This window comes from Linepithema humile, chromosome 5, assembly GCF_040581485.1.
Source record: "Linepithema humile isolate Giens D197 chromosome 5, Lhum_UNIL_v1.0, whole genome shotgun sequence".
NCBI classification, from domain to species: Eukaryota; Metazoa; Arthropoda; class Insecta; order Hymenoptera; family Formicidae; genus Linepithema; species Linepithema humile.
In genome coordinates this window covers 20978077-21002145 of record NC_090132.1, presented here as the reverse complement: position 1 = coordinate 21002145, position 24069 = coordinate 20978077, and the positions used below count along the sequence as shown (strand labels likewise).

At 31.4% G+C, this 24069-nt stretch overlaps 1 protein-coding gene and 2 long non-coding RNA genes across 4 annotated transcripts; 2 read left to right on the top strand and 1 right to left on the bottom strand.

The window, feature by feature from the left end:
* Positions 1 to 15: 15 nt before the first annotated feature.
* On the top strand, positions 16 to 7170 carry LOC105673910 (serine-rich adhesin for platelets-like). 2 transcript variants are annotated; one of them, XM_012369905.2, is made up of 16 exons: positions 16 to 471; positions 763 to 1028; positions 1215 to 1425; positions 1529 to 1845; positions 1974 to 2183; positions 2286 to 2465; positions 2705 to 2819; positions 2969 to 3144; positions 3512 to 4046; positions 4135 to 4246; positions 4961 to 5057; positions 5430 to 5935; positions 6013 to 6202; positions 6334 to 6503; positions 6578 to 6647; positions 6732 to 7170. In XM_012369905.2, exons 1-16 carry the CDS (start codon positions 415 to 417, stop codon positions 6760 to 6762), a joined length of 3243 nt encoding a protein of 1080 aa, XP_012225328.1. In that variant the 5' UTR covers positions 16 to 414; the 3' UTR covers positions 6763 to 7170. The 2 variants fall into 2 exon arrangements, with proteins under 2 accessions (XP_012225328.1, XP_012225321.1); XM_012369898.2 differs by having other exon boundaries at positions 6004 to 6202.
* LOC137000125 (uncharacterized) lies at positions 6703 to 9147 on the bottom strand. The gene is made up of 2 exons (XR_010890413.1): positions 7172 to 9147; positions 6703 to 6984 (listed from the first exon to the last, which is right to left on the bottom strand). It is a non-coding gene; the product is annotated as an uncharacterized lncRNA (long non-coding RNA).
* Positions 9148 to 15989: 6842 nt separating this feature from the next.
* LOC136999868 (uncharacterized) lies at positions 15990 to 19361 on the top strand. The gene is made up of 3 exons (XR_010890139.1): positions 15990 to 16317; positions 17998 to 18675; positions 18950 to 19361. It is a non-coding gene; the product is annotated as an uncharacterized lncRNA (long non-coding RNA).
* The last annotated feature ends 4708 nt before the right edge of the window (positions 19362 to 24069 follow it).

Here is a 24069-nt window from a genome sequence, read left to right as displayed (position 1 = left end):
ATTGACCAATAAGATTAGTGCATCCTTCTTGATCTGCAAGTATGCTTTCTTCGTAACGTCCGTTTCATGCTTATCGCGTACCTTGTATCACTTGCATACACTGTTTACGGAGTATGCAGGAACGACTTGCTAACGGTTTTTGTTAAAAATTTCGAACCCCAACGAAATAACATATATGTATTCTTGTACAAACGTTCTTTCATTCACGAGATGTTCGAATCACTTTACAGCGAAACCGCATAAGCTTGCGCGATCGAATGCGATGCTTGAAATGATTACTGCTTCCGGATTAAACACATCGCCGTGATCTAATTCTGGGACATGTGTCTTTCGGACGACACTGTCATTAAGGTGATCGATATTCGTCGATAACGGTCGTGCATTACTTTTGTGCAGTGTGCTTCGAGTAGAAGGATGGCCAACCGAGATCCGTCCGTTTCGTCCAAAACCGCGGATGACCACAGCGTCGAGGTTAGTAATAATTGTAATTGGGTCTGTTCGCGTTCCAGTTGTACTTTTTTATCATTTTAAACGCAAGAAGTGTGAGAAAACGCAGCTAAAAACGGATGGATTTACTGTTACTGCATAGCAGCAATTATAGAACTTCATCAACGTTTTTTCCTCTCTTAAGAGTTATAGTAGTATTTCTACTTTTTTTTTCTACAAATTTTTGACTTTGTTATTTCAGAATTGTATTTTTATAATAAAATTTTGCGTAGTATATTAGATTACAATGATAATTAAGTAACCAATTGTTTTCAGACATTGGCAGAAGTTTTCCGATGTTTTATTTGTATGGAAAAGCTGAGAGATGCGCATCTTTGTCCTCACTGTAGTAAATTATGCTGCTACACCTGCATCAGGAGATGGCTTACTGAGCAACGTTCTCAGTGTCCTCACTGCCGAGCTTCTCTTCACTTGCATGAATTAGTGAATTGTCGCTGGGTAGAGGAAGTGACTCAACAACTTGATACGTTGCAAGCTGTTTGCATATCAAATTTTCGACATGATGATTCTAGCAGAGACAGGTTTGTTCTTAGCACTCTAATTTTGATACCTTTGTTCTTCTTTTTTTTTTAGTTTGAAAACTTGGGTATTTACTCAGAATTCTTTACTAATAATTTATTTTTGTTTATTTGAAACGTTTGTTTATACATGTCATTTATTTGTAATATGTAATATCTATCTATAATGTGTGAAAAATATTGTCACAGATGCACAGTACATCAAGAAAAATTATCAGTATACTGTTGGACTTGTCGCAAATGTATCTGTCATCAATGTGCCCTTTGGGGTGGCACTCATTCAGGACATACCTTTAAACCTTTAGAAGATGTTTATGAGCAACATGTTACACAAATTAAAGCAGAAGTGGGACAATTAAATAGACGACTTATGGAACTGATCAGCCTAGTTCAAGAAGTGGTACGTTTGAATTTTAACTCTTAAAAAATATAGAAAAAATGTAACGACGGTATAAATATAGGAGTGCATTTGTTTTACAATTTAATTATTTGCCTGTTATTAGGAGAGAAATGTAGAATCTGTAAGAGCAGCAAAAGATGAGAGAGTCAGAGAGATCAGAAACGCAATAGAGTTAATGATAGCTCGCCTGGATTCTCAGTTGAAGGCCAAGCTGCTGACTTTAATGGGTCAAAAGAATTCATTGACTTTAGAAACTGAACAATTAGAGGCACTGTTGCAAGAAGTGGAGTATCAGTTGCACTCATGCACACGCTCTGAATTGATTGTCAAGAGCGCAGAGCTTTCTCGCAAAATACATCAAGTTCGCAAAAAGCCAATGACGAGTTTTGTCACCGCACCAGTACCTGCTGACTTTCACAGGTAAGAGCTGTAGATATTGATAAAATAATTAACGTATACACATGATTTTTATTGCATCATAATCATGATTAAAAATAATGAAACTTTTTATAATTGTAAATTTCATGTAAGATGTTATTTTATTGCAGCGAAATTGTGCCGGGCTACGACAGCGCGACGTTTGCGATGCAAAATTTTACTCAGCTTCAACTCAAGGCTGATCCAGTGTATTCCGCACCATTGCATGTAAATGGATTATGCTGGCGACTGAAGGTGTATCCGGATGGCAATGGAGTTGTGCGTGGAAATTATTTATCAGTTTTCTTAGAGCTCAGCGCTGGATTGCCGGAGACGTCAAAGTATGTAAATTTATATGATTTGTATGATGCGTATTAGATTGTACTGTCAATTATAAGTGCATTTAAAAATGTTAAAATAAATATCTTTAATAATACTTTTAGGTATGAGTATAGAGTTGAAATGATTCATCAAGGCTCTCGTGATACGAGTAAAAATATTGTTCGTGAATTTGCATCGGATTTTGAGATCGGCGAATGTTGGGGATATAATAGATTCTTCCGATTAGACCTACTTGCAACAGAAGGTTATTTAAATACTGAATTGGATACTCTTATATTGAGGTATATATTTTTTTAACAATATTTTTTTCTCTCTTTCTCTTAGTTTTATAAACTTATCAATTATAGGAATAAAATACTGAATTTTAGTCTTTCTTTTCTCATGAAGAAAATCCGTTTGTTAAAACAAGTTTTATTTTAACAAAAAAACTCGATTTATTTTTATATATAGTTTTGTGCAGATTAAAAGTTCACAGTTATTGGTGTGTTAAAGACGATTATATTTAATATTAAATCAATAGATTCCAGGTACGACCACCGACATTTTACCAACGCTGCAGGGACCAACAATGGTACATTAGTCAACTAGCAACGGTCCAAAATCAGTACCTCGGTCAAATTAACGAATTGAAAGAGGTAATTTAACATAGAATCTACATGATAATTAAAATTTATACAACCTGTGAACACATAATTAAAAAATGTGTTTTTTTAGCTTTTACTTTGCTTCGTAGAAATATTTAACTTTCTACACAAATTTTTTAAAATAAATATTTTATCTGCAGAGATTAGCGATAGAAATTTCACGTAATGCCGTGGCGGCTACTAGAGTCACTAATGGAACTCCAATGTGTGGATCAACTGGAAATGCATCTTTACAGCAAGATGCAAGCGAAACGGTTAATTCAAACGCCACGCGAACAATTGACATGTGTCCCACTGCAAATGGACCATCAACGAGGTATCAATGATGCAATATAATATTTTAAGTAGTTTGCACCAGATTAGTTGAATTCCTTTATGTCTCTCGTATTTCATTTATTTTCAACCTTCAAAGCGGAAGCAAAATTATATATATGATATAGATGTAAAAGAAATTTATGATAAATTTATGATAAATTTCATGACAATTTATGATAAATTTCCATTTTCAAGATATCCAAGATAAATATCTGGATTTTGAATAAAGATTGACAAGCATGGTAGATTTTATGGAAAATTTAACAGATTGAACAATAGTTTAGCACAAGAATTTATTATTCCCTTGTAGCTCTTGATTTTTTTCTGAACGAATGTCTTTTCAATAACAAAACTTTTGTTTCCAATAGATTGATATCGAGTGCTCTTTCCGGCAATAGCGCAACAATGCCAGGCGATCAATTGATGCCAATGTGCGAATTGGGCGAGATCTCGGGTATACATTCTCTCAGCTCCGCTTCAACTTTATCATCGAAGACGTCGCTGAAGGCGCATCGTGCCAGCAACAATTTGAATGTGGTTGAGGCTGACAATACTTCATCGCCACGTCGCGCCAACAATATATCACTCGGAGAATGTCAAGCTGCGGGGATTCATCTCAACCCCTCTTCGTCGCCCTACTCGTCGCCTAGCATATTCGGTCAACAGCCGTTGAACTTACTGTCGAAAAACAGCGCTAGCGATCCTCTGCTGTCCGTGTCGGCATTGTCATCGATGACAGGCAACACGCATCGAGTCAACATTGTTGAAGGCGATGTTGCGCAGCGTTGCACCAATAACGTGTCACCGGGAGAGTGCCAGGCTGGTGATGTCCATTCCTCGTCGTCATTTTATCTGTCTCCAACGTTGAATCTCTCATCCAGTAGTAGCAGCAGTAGTGACGGCGTGAGTATATTCTCCGCATTAATTTTTATACTTTTAATCTCTTAACTATTTTATTGAGAATAATTTTCTGTCGTTACGTTCTTTATAGGAATTAAGCGAACATGATATTTTCATGGACGAGTGTGAACATAACGAACCCAACATTACGCTCTTGGACCTGACAAATGATGAAAACGACGTAGACGACGAAACTATGTCAGGTATAAAATTTATATATACGTACAAGATATCCATTTAGTTATAGAATGTAAAAGTTATAGAATGTAAAAGGGAAACGTTGAACAAGAGAATTTTATGAATTATTAATTAAAATTGAATGACATATTGTAAAATTAGGTGCTAGCTCAAACAGAAATTTATACGGAAACGAGCGAAGGCGACGAACGTGCGTGGTCGATAGAGACGTTGAAAACGAGAAACCCATAAATCAAAGACAAGATGAAGAATATGTGAAAGATAACTCGATGTCCATTATTCCTAATAACTTTTATGCGATCTTGTAGGATTCTATCTTTATCTTGACGTTTAAATCTCTTTTATATTTTGTCATAAATCATCTATATTTAACTATGTTCTGATATACAATTAATACAGATTTTATGTAGTTGTTTTACCATGATTAGTTTGACAATTCTAATTATTTAACTATTTAGATATCTGAAATATAAATTTTTTAATTATAAAAATAAATTATTTATGCAGATGTAATCGTCATATATGGAAATCACTTATTTAAAATTATTGTAACTGTTTGCTAGTAACGTATTTTTAATAAATGTAGCAACTTAATTAACTGTGACGTACATAAAATACATATTAGAAAAATCGATGATAAATGAGATGTAAAAATGTGATTTGTAATTAATCAGGATAAAACTACTTCTAATAATAATGATAAATTAAAATATTTGTAGGAGAAAATGATGTTGAAGTTGCGGAATCTCTTGCGTCATGGGTTCAGAACAAGCAGTGTGCAAAGCAACAGAACAACAGGAATACCGATACATGCAGGTATATATATTACAATTACAATATTCAAACAATGATAAAAAGAAATATATAAATTGTAACTACAAATTTTACGAAAATAATTATTTTAGTTGACTCCATATTTTTATAATTTTCAATTTAAATACAATGCTATTTTTCCGTTTAATAGAATCAATTTTTGATAGCAATTTTGTTAAATATAAAATAGGAGAGTGATTGTTTAACAAATAATGATTTTTAGTCTGATTGTGAAAAGAGAAAAATATACATTATGCTCAATAAAATCGTAGTTTATATCATGCAAAATATTTGGGTGTAGAAAACATATCATCAATAATTAAAAAAACACATGATTATATAACTATAAATAATTTAATGTCATCTGTATTTCAGGATGAGAGATATGATGTTAGTGCACCTCTTTGACATGCAAGAAATGAACTCTGCGTGGACCTCCCTGTGTCTTAGCCAACAAGCGAACGAAAATTGCGACTCTAGGAGCTCGCTCACGAGTTTGCGACGTCACAGTTCCAGTCCGTTGCACTGCAACGCCATGGTTCAACCTACTGCCACTTCGACGTACTCGCACAAGCACCCTGAGCTTGATGCCTGCAACGATCTAAATCCAAGTACCGACAATAAACAATCTAATTGTGTCTTTCATCATCCTCAGCCACAGGCGATTTACAGCGCTAAAACAAAATTGAACCGATTGCCGAGCATTTGTCAGTCGGATCTGGCCGCGATGATGCCTTCCGGCAGTCAAACGACCAGGTCTGAACCAGCGACGCGTTCCAACTCGATAGATTGTGAGAATGACATTTCAAAGCTGCCAGTTAATAAAATCAATCACAACATGGAGCCGTCTAGATTGCGCCTAGATTTGATAGTGCCAAACGGTAAGTGAAAGATTATTAGAAAATAACGTGAAGATTGCGACAAAAATATTAAAAACGTATTGTTTTAGTACTTTTAGACAGTAACAAAATTATGTCAAAGCACCTGCTGTCTCGACGCCAGTCCTCTCCGAGCTCGTCTACTAACATGAATTTAATAAATGATAACAGCAAGATGTCCGAATTTGACAAATTGCTCGAATCCATTCAATTGTCGCCGGTGAAGCAAAAAGATTTGGCTACTTGCGGAGGAAGTGGAGGAAAATCGAGGTAAAAATTAGCTGCAAAAAGATTAGAATGAAGACGAATTAGAATAAAAGAATGTTTTATGCTTATCCTTTTTATTTTTCTAACACACACACACAACTGCAGGCATTTCAATTGTGTCTTGTTTAATACAGGAAAAATATTTCGTCCGACATAAAGAATAACGCTACTAGTGGAGGCGCCGCTGCACTCTCCTTAGCACAGGAAGGTACATCATCATCATCTACAAGCACTGCGATGACAGCAGATACTATTCCGAGCCCCAACAGTTATAGCTGGTCGCCAGCATTGTATCACACGCACGGTATTACAATTTTAAGTCTTATTTTTTTATTTTAGTTTTTTAATTTCATATTGATACATTTTTTTTTCTTATAGGACAAAAAGCTGTTCTAGATATAGCTGTGCAAGGCTCTTCAAATGATACTCCTAATAAGACTATTGATAAGTAAGTAACGTGCTTATTGAATGTTTAGATGGATCTTGAAAAAGTGTAAATTAAATTATAATTCCTCCATTTTTATTTGTGCAGATCTACAGAAAAAACTGCCAGTTTGCCGTAATAGTTTATAACTTAATTATAATTATAATATAGCAGACGTTCTGTGATTTCAATTTCATCAAATGTTAATTATAATCACGAGATTGACGAATAGAACACTTATTCTGTCAGACAGGATAGTTCTAGAATGAATATCATTTTTGCATCCGTTATACTGTACATCTCTCTGACCTTTCCTCGCTTTTTGAAGATCAGGTATCTCAATCCTATCACGTCATCTCATCTAGTACAAAGTATTATAATATAATTATTCTGTTTTTAATTCTCTTTATCTCCTATTTACAGTGCAACATATTATTGTCTTTGAAGTTTCATTCCAGAAATGTAGCTTGTTTATTTAATGTTATTTATTTGTTACACATGTGAATTATACGTCCAGAGAATGATAATAAATAGAAATAATAAATTACCGCATTGTGTTGTCATTAACTTTCCCTTTCTCATATATGCAATAAACGCAAGCAGCTTTATTTTTGAAAAAATAGATTTTGTTAAAATTTTACTTATACCAGAGAGAAGCCTGAGAGCGGTCATCACCCCGATTTAGCTGCAACCACAATTCAAGACGCCTCTATGTGCACAAAACGTGCACATTGAACTACTGAGCCATGTACACGATACTTTCCAGTGGGTAACATGCTATGTGCACAATGTTTGGTTCTGTTCCATTCTATGTGCACAAAGTGTCGGTAACACAGAGCTAGTAGGGTAACATTGATGTATATAAAATAAATTTTCAATAAAAAAACATGCACATGTCATTATTTATTTTTATGTTAAAGCTTAATTTACAATAAGTTCTTTTTAACATAAATATACGTGACAATTTTGTTAATAAAAATTGCATCCAAGAATCGCGACATATAAGTTTTTTTAATTTTTGTAAATTCTATTTTTATATTTTGCCCTTACTTTACAATTTTTACGTAACAAGATTATAACTTTTAGATACATAGCACGTTTTGTGCACATAGAGGCGTCTTGAATTGTGGTTGCAGCTAAATCGGGGGGATGATCGCTCTCAGGCTTCTCTCTGCTGGTACGATCATTTTCTTTCTTTCAATGGAAAGAAAATTTAAAGAATGTTGTGAAATAAAATACATTGTTTGTCGAGAAAAGATTTTAATAAAACCAAATACAATATAATAATAGTATACAATAAGTAATATTAAATTCAGAAAACATATACAATGAAAAAGAAATATATACAACAATGCTGCATACAGATGCAATAATGTGATATACATATATATATGTAATACAATATACAATTATATAATAATATAATATACAATATAATATACAATATATTAATACAATATTTTGTACAAATGAGAAACAGATTTTTACAAGTTTACAATATTTAAGAGAAATGTTCCAGTGGCAATATATTTAAGAATTAATTATTATTAAAAATGTGATGTTTTCTATGAAAATAATATTTTTAATATTATATAATAAAAATTAAAATTTACTTCGCGGAAATTTAAAACCAAAATTTGCATTTATTAAACGACGATATTAAATATTTGCAAAAATAATTGGATACGTAAATTTACCACAGTTTCCGGACATTATATTTATGAATATTAAAAAATTATTTTGTTCATATATTTTCGGAGATTGAGACATATCCAGCCATTGGGACATTTAGCTTATTACAATTTTTCTTAATATATTATCCTGTATTCCATCGAAATAATATACAAGATAATACAAAATGAAAATAATATGCCAATATGTCAATAATATGTCAATAAAATCATTTAAACGTTCAAAAGTTTTATGTATAATGCAAAATACTTTAGTTAAAAAGAGCTGAACAATACGATTTTTTATTTATAATCAAAAGTATCTCTTATAATTCAAAAAGTAGTAATATTTTATTAGTGAAATTTATTAATCTAAACATTTAAACGTCTAAACGTTCAAACTTTTTCATAATTTACGCAAGAAACATCTTTCGTTTTTCGAAAGAGAATCTTGCTGTTTGCCCACCCGAAGTTTTATCATTATTTTTGTCATCAATAAACTACAAACTAACTGCCAAAGCAGAAGTTCCAAAGTTTATCGACAGCAAAGAATTAAAAAAAAAAATACAATATAGAAGTGATAAGAAGTTTTAAAATCCTACCTACCTACCCACAAACTTTATCTAGTAGAAAATCCTACCTAATTAGAAATTCTATACCTAAGAGTTCGTACAAAAAATTTTCCGCAGGATGCTTTAGCGCAAAGCTCGACTCAGTTACCGCCATTTGTATCTGAATTTCGGGAAGGAGTTTTTCGCAGAATGCTTTAGCGCAGAACTCGGCTCAGTTACCGCCATTTGCATCTGAAATTCGGGAGGGAGTTTTTCGCAGGATGCTTTAGCGCAGAGCTCGGCTTAGTTACCGCCATTTGCATCTGAATTTCGGAAGGAAATTTTCCGCAGGATGCTTTAGCGCAGAGCTCGGCTCAGTTACCGCCATTTGCATCTGAATTTTGGGAGGGAGTTTTCCGCAGGATGCTTTAGCGCAGAGCTTGGCTCAGTTACCGCTATTTGCATCCAAAATCTGAGAGCTACTACCTTGGTGTTTCTCAAAAGACGCTAGCGCAGAGCTCAGCTCAGTTTCCGCTAGTTGCGTCCGAAATTTTTGTTGATAGTCGATCATTATTCAATGATCGATCGTATCAACGTTGTTTCGAGATCTGTGCTCGACCATCATCGACGGGACCACGAATTTCGAATTTCCGCGCTCAACCATGGGATCAACACTAGAACTACCGACGATTAACATATACCAATTTTTATTTCTTTTTTCTTTCTTTTTAAAAGGTGATAAAGAGAAAAAGTACATTAATCAATTTAATTATTTAACACAATGCAACACAAGTCACAGAAAAAAATCTCAAAAAATACAATATAAATTTAAATAATTATTCTAAAATGAATAAACCGGTCATTTTGACCGCTTTGATAGTTCTAGTGTTCTAATGTTAAGCCATAGGACCACGGATGCATGGGTAAGCTAGGAAAGATTGCGAAGAAATTGACGTATAGCAAGAATAAATATATATTTTAAAATTGTAAATAAATTGTTAATAAAAAATGCACTCTTTCTTTATTAGATCAATTATTTCAAATATACCATAATTCATTAATATATTTACGTTTGTGTAAAAGAATTTTCTTTTTTATTTTTAATTTAAATTTGTGATACATTTGTGGTACATATGTATTTAAAACTTTTCTTACTTTTGCTTTTCAACGCCAATTTATAATATTTAATCCTGGAAAGATATAAAAAAATAAACCACTTACCGTAGGGAAGGAAGAAATAAAAGTACACATTTACACACAGAAAAAGAATTTTGCTATCGCAATAAAATAATCGTTGCTATTGCATGTTAAATATGTTAGCGATAAAATTTCGCTATTGTAACTATTTTTACAGATTATTCAATATGCAACAAATCTGGTTTGTTCAAAAAATCGACAAATTTTGAGATGAGAAAACAAGTTAAAATTCGCTGTTACAACAAAATAATTAATTTTTAATAAATTTATTTTACTATTGCAATGAATTGTCGCCATTAATACAAACTTTGATAATAAGATAAAAATAAATTTCTTATTATATATTAGCAATATAATTTGCAGATTTAAAAACTAATTTCGGTAAATAAAATTATTATCTATAACAAATCTCTTTGCTGTTCAAATAATAATCAACTGTAAGAAATTTTGCTATGATAGCTTATATAAAATTTACTGCGGCAGCAAATACTTTTTTTCTATGTATTAACAAGTTTTATCTTTTATTTTATGTATAATCTTTTTTTTAAATATTTTTTTCTTCTATTTTTTCTTATATAAAAAAAATATAAATAAATATATAAACATATATAAATATATAAACACAAGTACATTATTCAGAATAAAAATATATTAGGTTATTTAAAAAATTTGTAATAATTTTTATAATAAAATTGAAAACTATTTTTATATGTTTAGAGTCATCTTTGTTCAGTAATATATGCACCATTGTTTTCGACAACTTTTGGCCATCTTTAACAACTTGTGCATACATTATTAAATAAAGATATATAAACATATAAAAATTGTTTTCAATTCTGTCATCAAAAAATTCTACAAACTCTCTGAATAATTCAATATATTTTGTTCTGATCTGTCAATCATGAAATACATTTAGGAAATATTCCAGGATTAAATATTCATCAACGCATCTAAGTCCTAGCCTATCCATTTTAAGATAATGAATCGAAGAAATAGTGTGTACCTTTTATAATTTTATTCAAAGTATTCTGGTGTATGATTATATTTTTAATATTATATGATTAATATTTAATATATATGGATTCAAAGGGCTATTAGGCTGATGAAAGTTGCTTCAACTTCGGGCTCAATCAAAATCAAAATTAGAAACACTTTGCTTTTTTTTAATGTATTAGTAACACATAATTAAATTTAATATAAATTAACTAAAAAAATAAGTACTTCGTTCTTTTAAAAACAAATGCACGTACAACTCAAAATACTTTTAAAAAATACGAGAGAATAAAATTTTGATATAACTACTATAAAGCAATAAAAATTATACGACCTGCAAAGTGTCTCGCGTTTATATATTTTTACACCATTATTTGATCCATTATCTTAATAATAAAAGACAAATTAAACTAACTCACCGATCGATGCGCAGCAGCGGAGTTGTCGTTCTGTTGATCTGCATAGTTGATCTGTAAAACACGAAATAAATCAAAATTATAGCAGCGTTCACAATATGAAATATTTGTGAAATCATAAAAAATATTGAGTACATTGAACTTTTAATTCGATTTCTAAGCAAATATGTAATAAAAGAATTATTAAAAAAGTTTAATTATTTAAATAAAAAGTAAAAAAATATACAAATAAATTTTAATAATGATAAATATTAACTAATGTAAATATTTTGTCTTTCAAATATTTTAATGTACAATATTTTCAACAAATAAATGAATTATTGCTTACCGTAAAGTTGCTCCGCCGGCGCCCGATGCTCCTCCTGAGCCTCCTCCTCCTCTCAGTGGTCCTTCGAAGCACTTACACTGAATCACACGCGTTCGCGGCGCATGCATTGCTCGCATGCGTACCTGAATACGAAAATCGCGCGATACTTAAAACGACACTCCCGACATCGCAGGCGAATCGAACCGAACTGTCCAAGCTGCGACGTTACGCGCGAATTTCGTCCGCGTTTCAGACGACCACATTTATCAATTGGGGCACGATTCTCTCAAAACAGAGGGCAAAGGTAAGCTCGAAGAAGATGAGGTGCGATTAGTCATGCAATCAACCGACTAGATACAAGACATCTGAAAAGCAATCGGTAGCGTTTGACTAACTCCGGTAGCCGTCCTCGACTACCTTCGACAGTCCGGCTATCTGTACAACTAGCGCGCTGCACGTAGAACCGAAGATTGCCCTGCCGTAGTGGAGATTTTATGATTGAAAGCGACCTTTCCCTCCCCCGAGCCAAGCCTAAAGTCAAAAAAATCGTGTCCCAATATTTGTCATACAGCAAAAATGCGTTCATCTATAGATTCGCTATAACTCTCGGCATTAACGGCACTCCCGACGCGCATTTTGTTATACTATACGACGGAACGAATATATTTTGTAGCACCGATTACGCGCACAAAGTTGATATGAAAAATAAAAAAATAAATGCAGATTAGTGTTTGAAATAATTAATATTTATAAAATAATTACTGCGCACATTAAACTTTATATTCGTTTATTTATGCACACGTCTAAACAAAGAATTAAATTTTTAAATTTAAATTTAACTCAAATTTACTTGAAATAAATTAAGGAATATAATTGTATTATTCACTTAAGCTTCTGAAGCTTTATTACATCATATTGTGATCATTCTGTGTGTAATACGGATACATAGTTTTATCTTTTATTTTAATCAAAATAGCTCTTTGATTGAAACAATACTGTTGTTTTAAATCAGCCCCTGCACTATTATTTAAAAAAATAACTTTTTAACGATAAATTACTTACCACAAGTTGTTTTGCCGTCGCCTGATGCCTCCTAGTCCTCCTCCTCCTCTCAATTGTCCATCGATGGCTGCTCCTTTTTGGAGCACTCATTCGCGAAAACACGGTTAATTACAAACGCGCGATCTTTGTCATGATGACAAAGGTAAACTCGAACAACGCGATCGTGCTAGGCTACAATTCGATATATAGCAGAAGCAACAGCAGAGAAGAGAAATTCCTTGAAAATTGCGTAATTAACTTTTCGCTTTATCCGTCGCGACTATGTTACATGTAAACTACTTTTCGTGCTTTTCGCACATGAGAATTAATACAAATTAGTAATTAGTTGTAAGGAATAATCTTTAATATGTGTCTTCATTTGAAAAGTAATACGGTAAGGAGAGCGATACAAAAAGACTCATTGCCGTCTGCTCTGGTTCAGTGTCCTTGGGCAAATGATAATAAGGTTATAACGCGTTAAGAGTACGCCGCGATGTAAATCGCAAGAAACAAAACTCTCCTTGACGACACGCGCTAAAGCATTTTGATGCTAGCTCGCGATGTCGGGGATCGTTTTTGTTTTTCGTGATCTACGGCACGGCGTATGTTGTCTTGCGCGCTATCACCTTATTCATATTCTTATTCGAATACGTCACAGAGCAAGCAAAACTCTTTCTCTTTAATATTCTCCTTGCCGTATTATTCCTCACAATCACAACAGATATTAGATTATTTCCTACAAATAATTGTCGATTTATATTACATCTCATGTACGGGAAGCGCGAAAAACTTGCGAAAGTGGTTTAGGCATAGCATAGCTGCGACGAGTAGTAAGCAAAATCGACTGCGCAATTTTCGATTTCTCTTTGTTGTCGTTGCCTGTTGTGAGAATCAAATAAATCATAGTTTCATACAATCGCGTATTTTTCGAATTTTCCTTTATTATGATATGACAAAGAAAAGCGCGATCGCATGAAACTATGATCCGTTTCATTCTCACAGCAGGCAACAACGATAGAAAGATATCAAAAGTTGCGCAGTCAATTTTGCTACCATTCGTCTTGGCTGATATACCTAAATTATTTTTACAAAATTTCCGTGATTTCCGAAGATGAGAAATAGTATGAATCGGCAACTTTTGTTTGTAGAAAATAATCTTTTAATATCAATTGCAATTACGATTTGAAAAACAATATGATAAGGAGAACGATACAGAGTTATTTCCGCTGCCGTGTGCTTCGCGCGAATGCCGTCGTGCGAATGTGAGCAAATTATTACACGCAAGGACAATAAGTACGCAAGACAACAGCGCGCGCACGCGTCTTAGATCACGAAAAATAATCTTCGACGCTAGTGCCGAAATTACTCACATGTAGTGTTAGGGTTTTGTTTTTGAATTTTGTTTTTTGCGTGTTATTATCTTACCAGAGCAGCAAAAGTTTCTTCGTATCGTACTTTTCACCATATTAATTCTCAAATAGCGATCGCGATACATATTAGAAAATTATTTTCTACAGTAAAATCCCGATTTATATTAATTCACGCACACGAAAAACATGGAAAGTAGTTTAGGTATAGCATAGTCGCGACGGGTTAAGCGAAAAATTAATTACGCTGTTTTCAATTTCTTTTCTATGCCATTGCTCTGCTATGTGTCAAATAGTAGCCTCATGCGCGATCGTGTTTTTCGAGTTTTCCTTTGTCGTTATAACAAAGTGTCGCGCGTTCATAATTAACCGTGTTTTCGCGAGTGAGTGTGGCATAAAAGAGCAGCCATCGATGGATAGTGAGGAGGAGGAAGCCCAGGGGGTATCATGCGACGACGTAGCAACTATAAAGGTATTGTATAATATATAATTTATTATTTATTTATTATCTATTTGAAGAATACTTATCTTAATGATTATGCAGTACTTTTTTCACATGTAATATAACTAACTATATGTATAATATAATATGTACCAAATGTATATTTTAGACTATTTAAAAAGGATTAGAATTTTCAGTAAAATATCTATACTATTTAATATTTATAAATGGCAAATATTTTTTACATGTTTAAAATTTTTAATTATTGCTTTAATTTAAACATTATTTTGTATTTTATAGATCAACGTAGACTACAACTCCACTGTACATCGTGTACCGGTGAGTAAAAATCAAATTATTCTTGTTTTATTAAAGTATTGTTATATTAAAGTAACGGATTTATGAAAATTATGTTAATGAATGTAGATATGTTTAGGAAGTAAAAAGAATTCAAAATTAAAAGTATTAAAAAATATTAAGTAAATACAATATTTCATAGATCTGTTGCTTTAAGATGGATAATCAACGATAAATTAATTGATATTTCACTTTAGAATTCATGCAATTATTTGTCGCTTTATTATATGTATAATGAAGATATACATAAGCTTATAAAACAATCTTTTTTGCTACTTTCATTATTTCGTTATTTTATCATATCATAAAATGTTAACTACAAGATATAAGATTGACTGAAAATTTTAAAATACACACAGAAAGAAAAAAGAGAAAACATAGAAAATGCTTTTTATAAAGTTTTAAGTGAAATATAAAGTTTTTAGTTAAATTTTTCTTTATGGTGTTTTCATACGTTAAATAGAGCTATACTAAGTATACTCTACAAGTCTAAGAAAGAAGGGTTTGTGGATTTATTTATGAAATATTCAGAATGTGCCGATAACGCGTGCGAGAGAGAAAGCGTGGTAGTGAGAGAGAGAGCTCGTAGACTACAGAGCGTATGTAAACAACCCCACCAAACTTCCCCGCGCTGTGAGTAAACAAAATTCCAACGTGCTCTATGTCCTCTCTCTCTCACTACCACGCTTTCTCTCTCGCACGCGTTATCGGCACATTCTTTTCCCCTACTCCTAAATTACCCATCGACACGACCTTATACAAATGAATCCTTGCTCCTGGACTGTTACTATTCGCACGGCGACACTTGAGTGAGGCAAACCGTTCGCGTATCGGTGCGTTATCTCTCCCAACTACCCCCAATTCCTATTACTTCTCACAGTTTTTTCATTTTCCTCCCCCTTTTCTATCGTTACCTGTTGCGTACACGGCAACGTGTCGAACGCATATTCCGTGCGATGAGCGATATTCACGTTTAACTTTTGTCCTAATATAACAAAATACGCGTCGGGAGTGTCAGTTAAAATATCGTATGATTATTATAATATCGTTCCGCCGTAATTTCCCAGTAATATAAAACGCGGAGTGCCGTTTAAAGTGCCGTGCGATTTTTGTATCAACGTCGCGATCGCGTGTGAATACTTTAGAGACCACTGAGAGGAGGAGGAGGCTCAGGAGGAGCATCGGGCACCGGCGGAGCAACTTTACGGTAAATAATAAATCATTCATTTGTTGAAAATATTGTAAATACTCATTATTTTGAATGCAACTATAATCTTGATTTATTTTCGTATTTTATAGATCAACTATGCTGATCAACAGAACGACAACTCTGCTGCTGCGCATCATGTACCGGTGAGTAAAGATCAAATTATCTTTGTTTTAATCAAAGTGAAAGTATCGAAAGTTTTCCTATAATTAAACTAAAATTATTTTATGTAATAATAATCAAATTTTGTTCAATTAACATCTGTTTAATGTGTAATTTCGTATCGGCAGAGTGTTACTTGGTAAATACAAAAAAGACGTACTGACAAGAATGTTATTAATAGCTCTTTTTTGTTGTTAACAATCATATATATTATACATCCTTGGTTCTCGAATGATCACAAAGAATTTTTAATCGCGTTAGACGTTAGAAAAAAAATTTGCAAATTTCTTTGTAATTATATTGCAGTTAAAATTGATACGAACGCTATAATTCTTTATAATTACATTTTATCTCAAAGTACGTACATAGTTTTTATAATATGTTGGACTGAATATCGTTCAGTATAATTAATCGAGATTGCTAGAATTGTAATTTTGTAATTTATTGTTCTAAAATTTTTGTATTTTTTTATTTGCTGAATTTTTGTATGAACTTTCACGATTGTGCTAGTTTTGTATCTTTCTATACAAGGCAAATTTCTTATTCAACGAACACTTTTAGTTTATGTGATCATCGGAGATTTATTTACGGCATTTTGTAAAAATAAAATTTAAAAAATGATTTGTGGGAAAATATGCGCATGAAAAATCAATAGTTCGATAATTTTATATACGATTGTAGTAATCAGTAACGTGGAATTTTAGAGACGCGCTGATAAAAGTCTCTCAACAATTCACGTAAAATCTTGTACAGCGACTCATTCATTGCATTATTTTGTGCTGTGACTTCGATTTAAAGTATTTCATTGTATAAAAATCAACTTATCTACTTATAGCAGTTATCACTATACAAAAGTTTATAGTTTGCAAAATATGTCAGATTATTGATTGGAAAAGAATAATTGAACGTGTCTCGTCGCTACGCTTTTTGCACTCATATCGAGGAAACTCCGCAATAATTTTGTATTTCATTCAATTTGTAATCACAGTATCCACGGAAAAGAATAATTAATTGTATACATGTATTATTGATAGATATTTGGCTGGCAGTCCCTACATTTATGAATAAACGTTAATCTTACATAAATTAAATATTTATTGTCCAATCCAAACTTTTAATCTCAGAAATATATAATTAGATTTGTTTAGATTTATGCATTATGTATTAAGACAAACTTTACAGAAAAATTTTTCTTATTACATAATGCACAAATCTAAACAAATCTAGTTAATATATTTCTGAGATTAAAAGTTTGGATTAAACAATATAAATATTTAATTTATGTAAGATTAACGTTTATACATTTATTATTTATTGATAAATATTTGGCTGGCAGTCTCTGTACATTTATGAATAAACGTTAAAACGTGAAAACACCATAAAGAAATTTAACTTAAAATTTTATAAAAAGCATTTTCTATGTTTTTTCTTTTTTCTCTCTGTGTGTATTTTAAAATTTTCAGTCAATTTTATATCTCGTAGTTAACATTTTATGATATGATAAAATAACAAAATAAAGAAAGTAGCAAAGAAGATTGTTTTATAAGCTTATGAAATATTGTATTTACTTAATATTTTTTAATACTTTTAATACTGCGCAGTAATTATTTTATAATTATGAAATGTTTCAAACACTAATCTGCATTTATTTTTTTATTTTACAGATCAACTTTGTGCGCGTAATCGGTGCTACAAAATATATTCGTTCCGTCGTATAGTATAACAAAATGCGCGTCGGGAGTGCCGTTAATGCCGAGAGTTATAGCGAATCTATAGATGAACGCATTTTTGCTGTATGACAAATATTGGGACACGATTTTTTTTGACTTTAGGCTTGGCTCAGGGGGGGGAAAGGTCGCTTTCAATCATAAAATCTCCACTACGGCAGGGCAATCTTCGGTTCTACGTGCAGCGCGCTAGTTGTACAGATAGCCGCACTGTCGAAGGTAGTCGAGGACGGCTACCGGAGTTAGTCAAACGCTACCGATTGCTTTTCAGATGTCTTGTATCTAGTCGGTTGATTGCATGACTAATCGCACCTCATCTTCTTCGAGCTTACCTTTGCCCTCTGTTTTGAGAGAATCGTGCCCCAATTGATAAATGTGGTCGTCTGAAACGCGGACGAAATTCGCGCGTAACGTCGCAGCTTGGACAGTTCGGTTCGATTCGCCTGCGATGTCGGGAGTGTCGTTTTAAGTATCGCGCGATTTTCGTATTCAGGTACGCATGCGAGCAATGCATGCGCCGCGAACGCGTGTGATTCAGTGTAAGTGCTTCGAAGGACCACTGAGAGGAGGAGGAGGCTCAGGAGGAGCATCGGGCGCCGGCGGAGCAACTTTACGGTAAGCAATAATTCATTTATTTGTTGAAAATATTGTACATTAAAATATTTGAAAGACAAAATATTTACATTAGTTAATATTTATCATTATTAAAATTTATTTGTATATTTTTTTACTTTTTATTTAAATAATTAAACTTTTTTAATAATTCTTTTATTACATATTTGCTTAGAAAACGAATTAAAAGTTCAATGTACTCAATATTTTTTATGATTTCACAAATATTTCATATTGTGAACGCTGCTATAATTTTGATTTATTTCGTGTTTTACAGATCAACTATGCAGATCAACAGAACGACAACTCCGCTGCTGCGCATCGATCGGTGAGTTAGTTTAATTTGTCTTTTATTATTAAGATAATGGATCGAATAATAGTGTGAAAATATATAGACGCGAGACACTTTGCAGGTCGTATAATTTTTATTGCCTTATAGTAGTTATATCAAAGTTTTATTCTCTCGTATTTTTTAAAAGTATTTTGAGTTGTACGTGCATTTGTTTTTAAAAGAACGAAGTATTTATTTTTCTAGTTAATTTATATTAAATTTAATTATGTGTTACCAATATTATTATATATATCTAGAAAAAATACATATTATACTAGATTATAATTATAAAAATTATTAAAAAATATGTAACCTGCAAAATGCGTTGTACATTAAAAAAAAGCAAAGTGTTTCTAATTTTGATTTTGATTGAGCCCGAAGTTGAAACAACTTTCATCAGCCTAATAGCCCTTTGAATGCATATATATTAAATATTAATCATATAATATTAAAAATATAATCATACACCAGAATACTTTAAATAAAATTATAAAAGGTACACTATTTCTTCGATTCATTATCTTAAAATGGATAGGCTAGGACTTAGATGCGTTGATGAATATTTAATCCTGGAATATTTCCTAAATGTATTTCATGATTGACAGATCAGAACAAAATATATTGAATTATTCAGAAAGTTTGTAGAATTTTTTGATGACAGAATTGAAAACAATTTTTATATGTTTATATATCTTTATTTAATAATGTATGCACAAGTTGTTAAAGATGGCCAAAAGTTGTCGAAAACAATGGTGCATATATTACTGAACAAAGATGACTCTAAACATATAAAAATAGTTTTCAATTTTATTATAAAAATTATTACAAATTTTTTAAATAACCTAATATATTTTTATTCTGAATAATGTACTTGTGTTTATATATTTATATATGTTTATATATTTATTTATATTTTTTTTATATAAGAAAAAATAGAAGAAAAAAAATATTTAAAAAAAAAGATTATACATAAAATAAAAGATAAAACTTGTTAATACATAGAAAAAAAGTATTTGCTGCCGCAGTAAATTTTATATAAGCTATCGTAGCAAAATTTCTTACAGTTGATTATTATTTGAACAGCAAAGAGATTTGTTATAGATAATAATTTTATTTACCGAAATTAGTTTTTAAATCTGCAAATTATATTGCTAATATATAATAAGAAATTTATTTTTATCTTATTATCAAAGTTTGTATTAATAGCGACAATTCATTGCAATAGTAAAATAAATTTATTAAAAATTAATTATTTTGTTGTAACAGCGAATTTTAACTTGTTTTCTCATCTCAAAATTTGTCGATTTTTTGAACAAACCAGATTTGTTGCATATTGAATAATCTGTAAAAGTAGTTACAATAGCGAAATTTTATCGCTAACATATTTAACATGCAATAGCAACAATTATTTTATTGCGATAGCAAAATTCCTTTTCTGTGTGTAAATGTGTACTTTCATTTCTTCCTTCCCTACGGTAAGTGGTTTATTTTTTTATATCTTTCCAGGATTAAATATTATAAATTGGCGTTAAAAAGCAAAAGTAAGAAAATTTTTAAATACATATGTACCACAAATGTATCATAAATTTAAATTAAAAATAAAAAAGAAAATTCTTTTACACAAACGTAAATATATTAATGAATTATGGTATATTTGAAATAATTGATCTAATAAAGAAAGAGTGCATTTTTTATTAACAATTTATTTACAATTTTAAAATATATATTTATTCTTGCTATACGTCAATTTCTTCGCAATCTTTCCTAGCTTACCCATGCATCCGTGGTCCTATGGCTTAACACTAGAACACTAGAACTATCAAAGCGGTCAAAATGACCGGTTTATTCATTTTAGAATAATTATTTAAATTTATATTGTATTTTTTGAGATTTTTTTCTGTGACTTGTGTTGCATTGTGTTAAATAATTTAATTAATTAATGTACTTTTTCTCTTTATCACTTTTTATAAAAAAAGAAAAAAGAAATAGAAGTTGGTATATGTTAATCGTCGGTAGTTCCAGTGTTGATCCCATGGTTGAGCATGGACTTTCGAAATTCGTGGTCCCATTGATGATGGTCGAGCACGGATCTCGAAACATTGATATGATCGAACATTGAACAATGGTCGACTATCAATACAAATTTCGGACGCAACTAGCGGAAACTGAGCCGAGCTCTGCGCTAGCGTCCTGCGAGAAACATCGAGACAATTGCTCTCGGATTTTCGATGCAAATAGCGGTAACTGAGCTGAGCTCTGCGCTAAGCATCACTCGAAAAACGCCGAGGTCGTTATCCTCGGAATTCTCTCAAGTGAGAGATGTCATTTGCGTACACGAAAATGCGTATAACGTGATATTAAATCGATACTTATGAATTAAATCGTTAATCGTTAAATCATTATCTCTATCCGCGTTACTCGGTTTATTTGATTTACACGAGTTTTCAGATATCTACATCTTTTATTATAGGTAGAATTTTCTATTAGATAGAATTGTTTTATTAGGTAGGATTTTTGGATAGGCAAGATTAAATAATTTTATACAAATTTTGTATTCTTTTTATTTCTTTACATCGATAAATTTTGAAACTTCTGCTTTGACAGTGAGTTTGCAGTTTGTCGGTGACAAAGATAATGACAAAACTTCGGGTGAGCAAACAGCAAGATTTTCTTTCGAAAAATGAAAGAAATTTTTTGCGCAAATATAGTATTATATTAAAAGTACAGGCGTTTAGATGTTTAAATGTATAGATAATAACTTTCACGATCGAGATAGTAAAGTTTTCTACCGTTTTATGAGATACTTTGCTCTTTCCAAGTAAAATCTTTTAAATTTTCCATAAATTTTTTTAATGTTTAAACACCTTTATTGACATCTTGATAACAAATAAATTATTATATTAATTTTTATAATTGGAATATTAAGTTCAAAGAAATGATGAAGGTACATCTTCCTTTTATTTAATATTATTTCTATTTTATGTTATTTTGTGTATTGTTTTGGTGAAAAATGAAGAGGGCAATATACAAGGTGTTTCGGTAAAGGTGGGCAATCTCTCGTGGGCATGTAGAACAGATAAAAATAACCTCATAAGTTGCTATAAAATTTTTTTCTACAACGCATCTTCACTGAGATATTTGTTTTCAAAGTTAAAATTTGAGAAGCGTTTTTTTAAAATAACTTTTATATTACTTTGTTTCATTGTCTGTGTGAAGAATTTTAACAGAATAACCCTTCTTATTTTTCACTAATCTTGTGAATTCTTTGAATACTTCCAATAAATCAGATTTGTGTTTTAGAAACGATACAATACGATATCCTGAATAATCGTCTTTGAATAATGTAAAATAGTTTGCACTTTCAATAGAGGTGCAGGGTCGGAATTACGATTTTGTGGCCCCTAAGCTATGATTTTAAAGAGGCCCCCATATTTCTTGAAAATTTAATTTTTGCGATAGTTTGAGCAAAAAAAAAAAAAACCTATTGCAGCGGACTTATAGAAATAACAAAACATAATATACAACAATATACATACCTATGTATATACAAATATATATGTCCGCATTTATTGCAACTCACATTACAAACGAATAGTATACAATATCGGGATCCAATTTTATTTAAAACATTCGTTTTCGTGCTTTTCTTATTGCGAAGTCTGTTACAATATCTTCAAATGACAAAGTTCTCAGTTTATCACTCTCTATATATAAAATACTCAAAGAACATAGTTTTCTTTGCAGCATGCTTGCACGACATTCATTTTTTACTCTTTTCAGCCTGCTAAATGATCTTTCTCCAGAGCAATTACTTATCATTAAAGTTAGAAAAATTCGAAATATAGTTTCGACATTTGGAAAAACTGACTGCACATTATCTTTTATTATTATATTATATAAGCTTTGAAAAGTATAGTCTTTTATTTCAAAATAATTTTTTTTTATATATAAGTGAAAATGTTTTATCTCTTCGCATAAATTTTCATCTATATCATCAGGGTAATTATTTACTAATACTTTTACATTTTCTGTCAATTTGTTGTCTTTTAGATCAAAATTTAGAAGAAATGAAAATTTGTTTGAAATATTTTCATACACTTCAGCTCTTTTCTGTATATTGGTTTCTAAAGCGTCCATAATAGGGATAAAAGATTTTATTCGGAATCGATCTCTAGGAGAAAGATCATCAATATCGAGTGCACTTCCATCATTAATTTGTACTTTTCTAAATCTTCTTCTTTTCTTTACGTTCTTATAATCTATGTCGTCTTTTAATTTTCTTTCGCATTTTGTTCAAATTTATCGAAATCATTTCTGCTTTTTTTTATAAACTCTGATAAATATGCATACATTTTTGAACATATATTTAATGATGTTTGAGGATCTTGTAATATTTTGCTGGTTTTTTGAAACTCTTCTAATATATTATTATATAATATAAGCATAAACATAAATTCAAGTTCTTTTATTTTCTCGTGAATAATAGATGCTTCTCTTTTAGTTTCGCCATTTTCATATTCATTATCTTGAAATGTTTTCAAAGCATCAATAATTAAATCGTAATTTTTTAAAACTGCTCTTGTAGCCTCAACATTTGCTTCCCATCTTGTATCAGAAAGACATTTTGGAATTTCAGAATTGGATCCCAAACTCGATTTTAAAATAGACCATCGTTTTGTCGAAGCAGAAAAAAATATGTATATTTGTTGCAAAATCGCAAAAAAGTTTACTGCATCTATACAACAATTAACTGCAGCGCGTCCAACTAAATTTAACGAATGTCCAGCACAAGGAATATATACAGCATATTTATATTTTTCTAAAATTTTTTGTTGCATACCCTTATATCTTCCTGACATATTGGCTGCGTTATCATAGGATTGTCTTCTACATTTGTTAAAATCAATTTTACACTCATTTATAATATAATTAAATATCAAATTGGCCAAATTTTCTCCAGAATTGTTTTCTATTGATATAAATGTTAAAAATCGTTCGACGGGATAACCATCATGAGGAAATACATATCTTACAATAACAGTTAATTGATCAATATGTGAGTAATC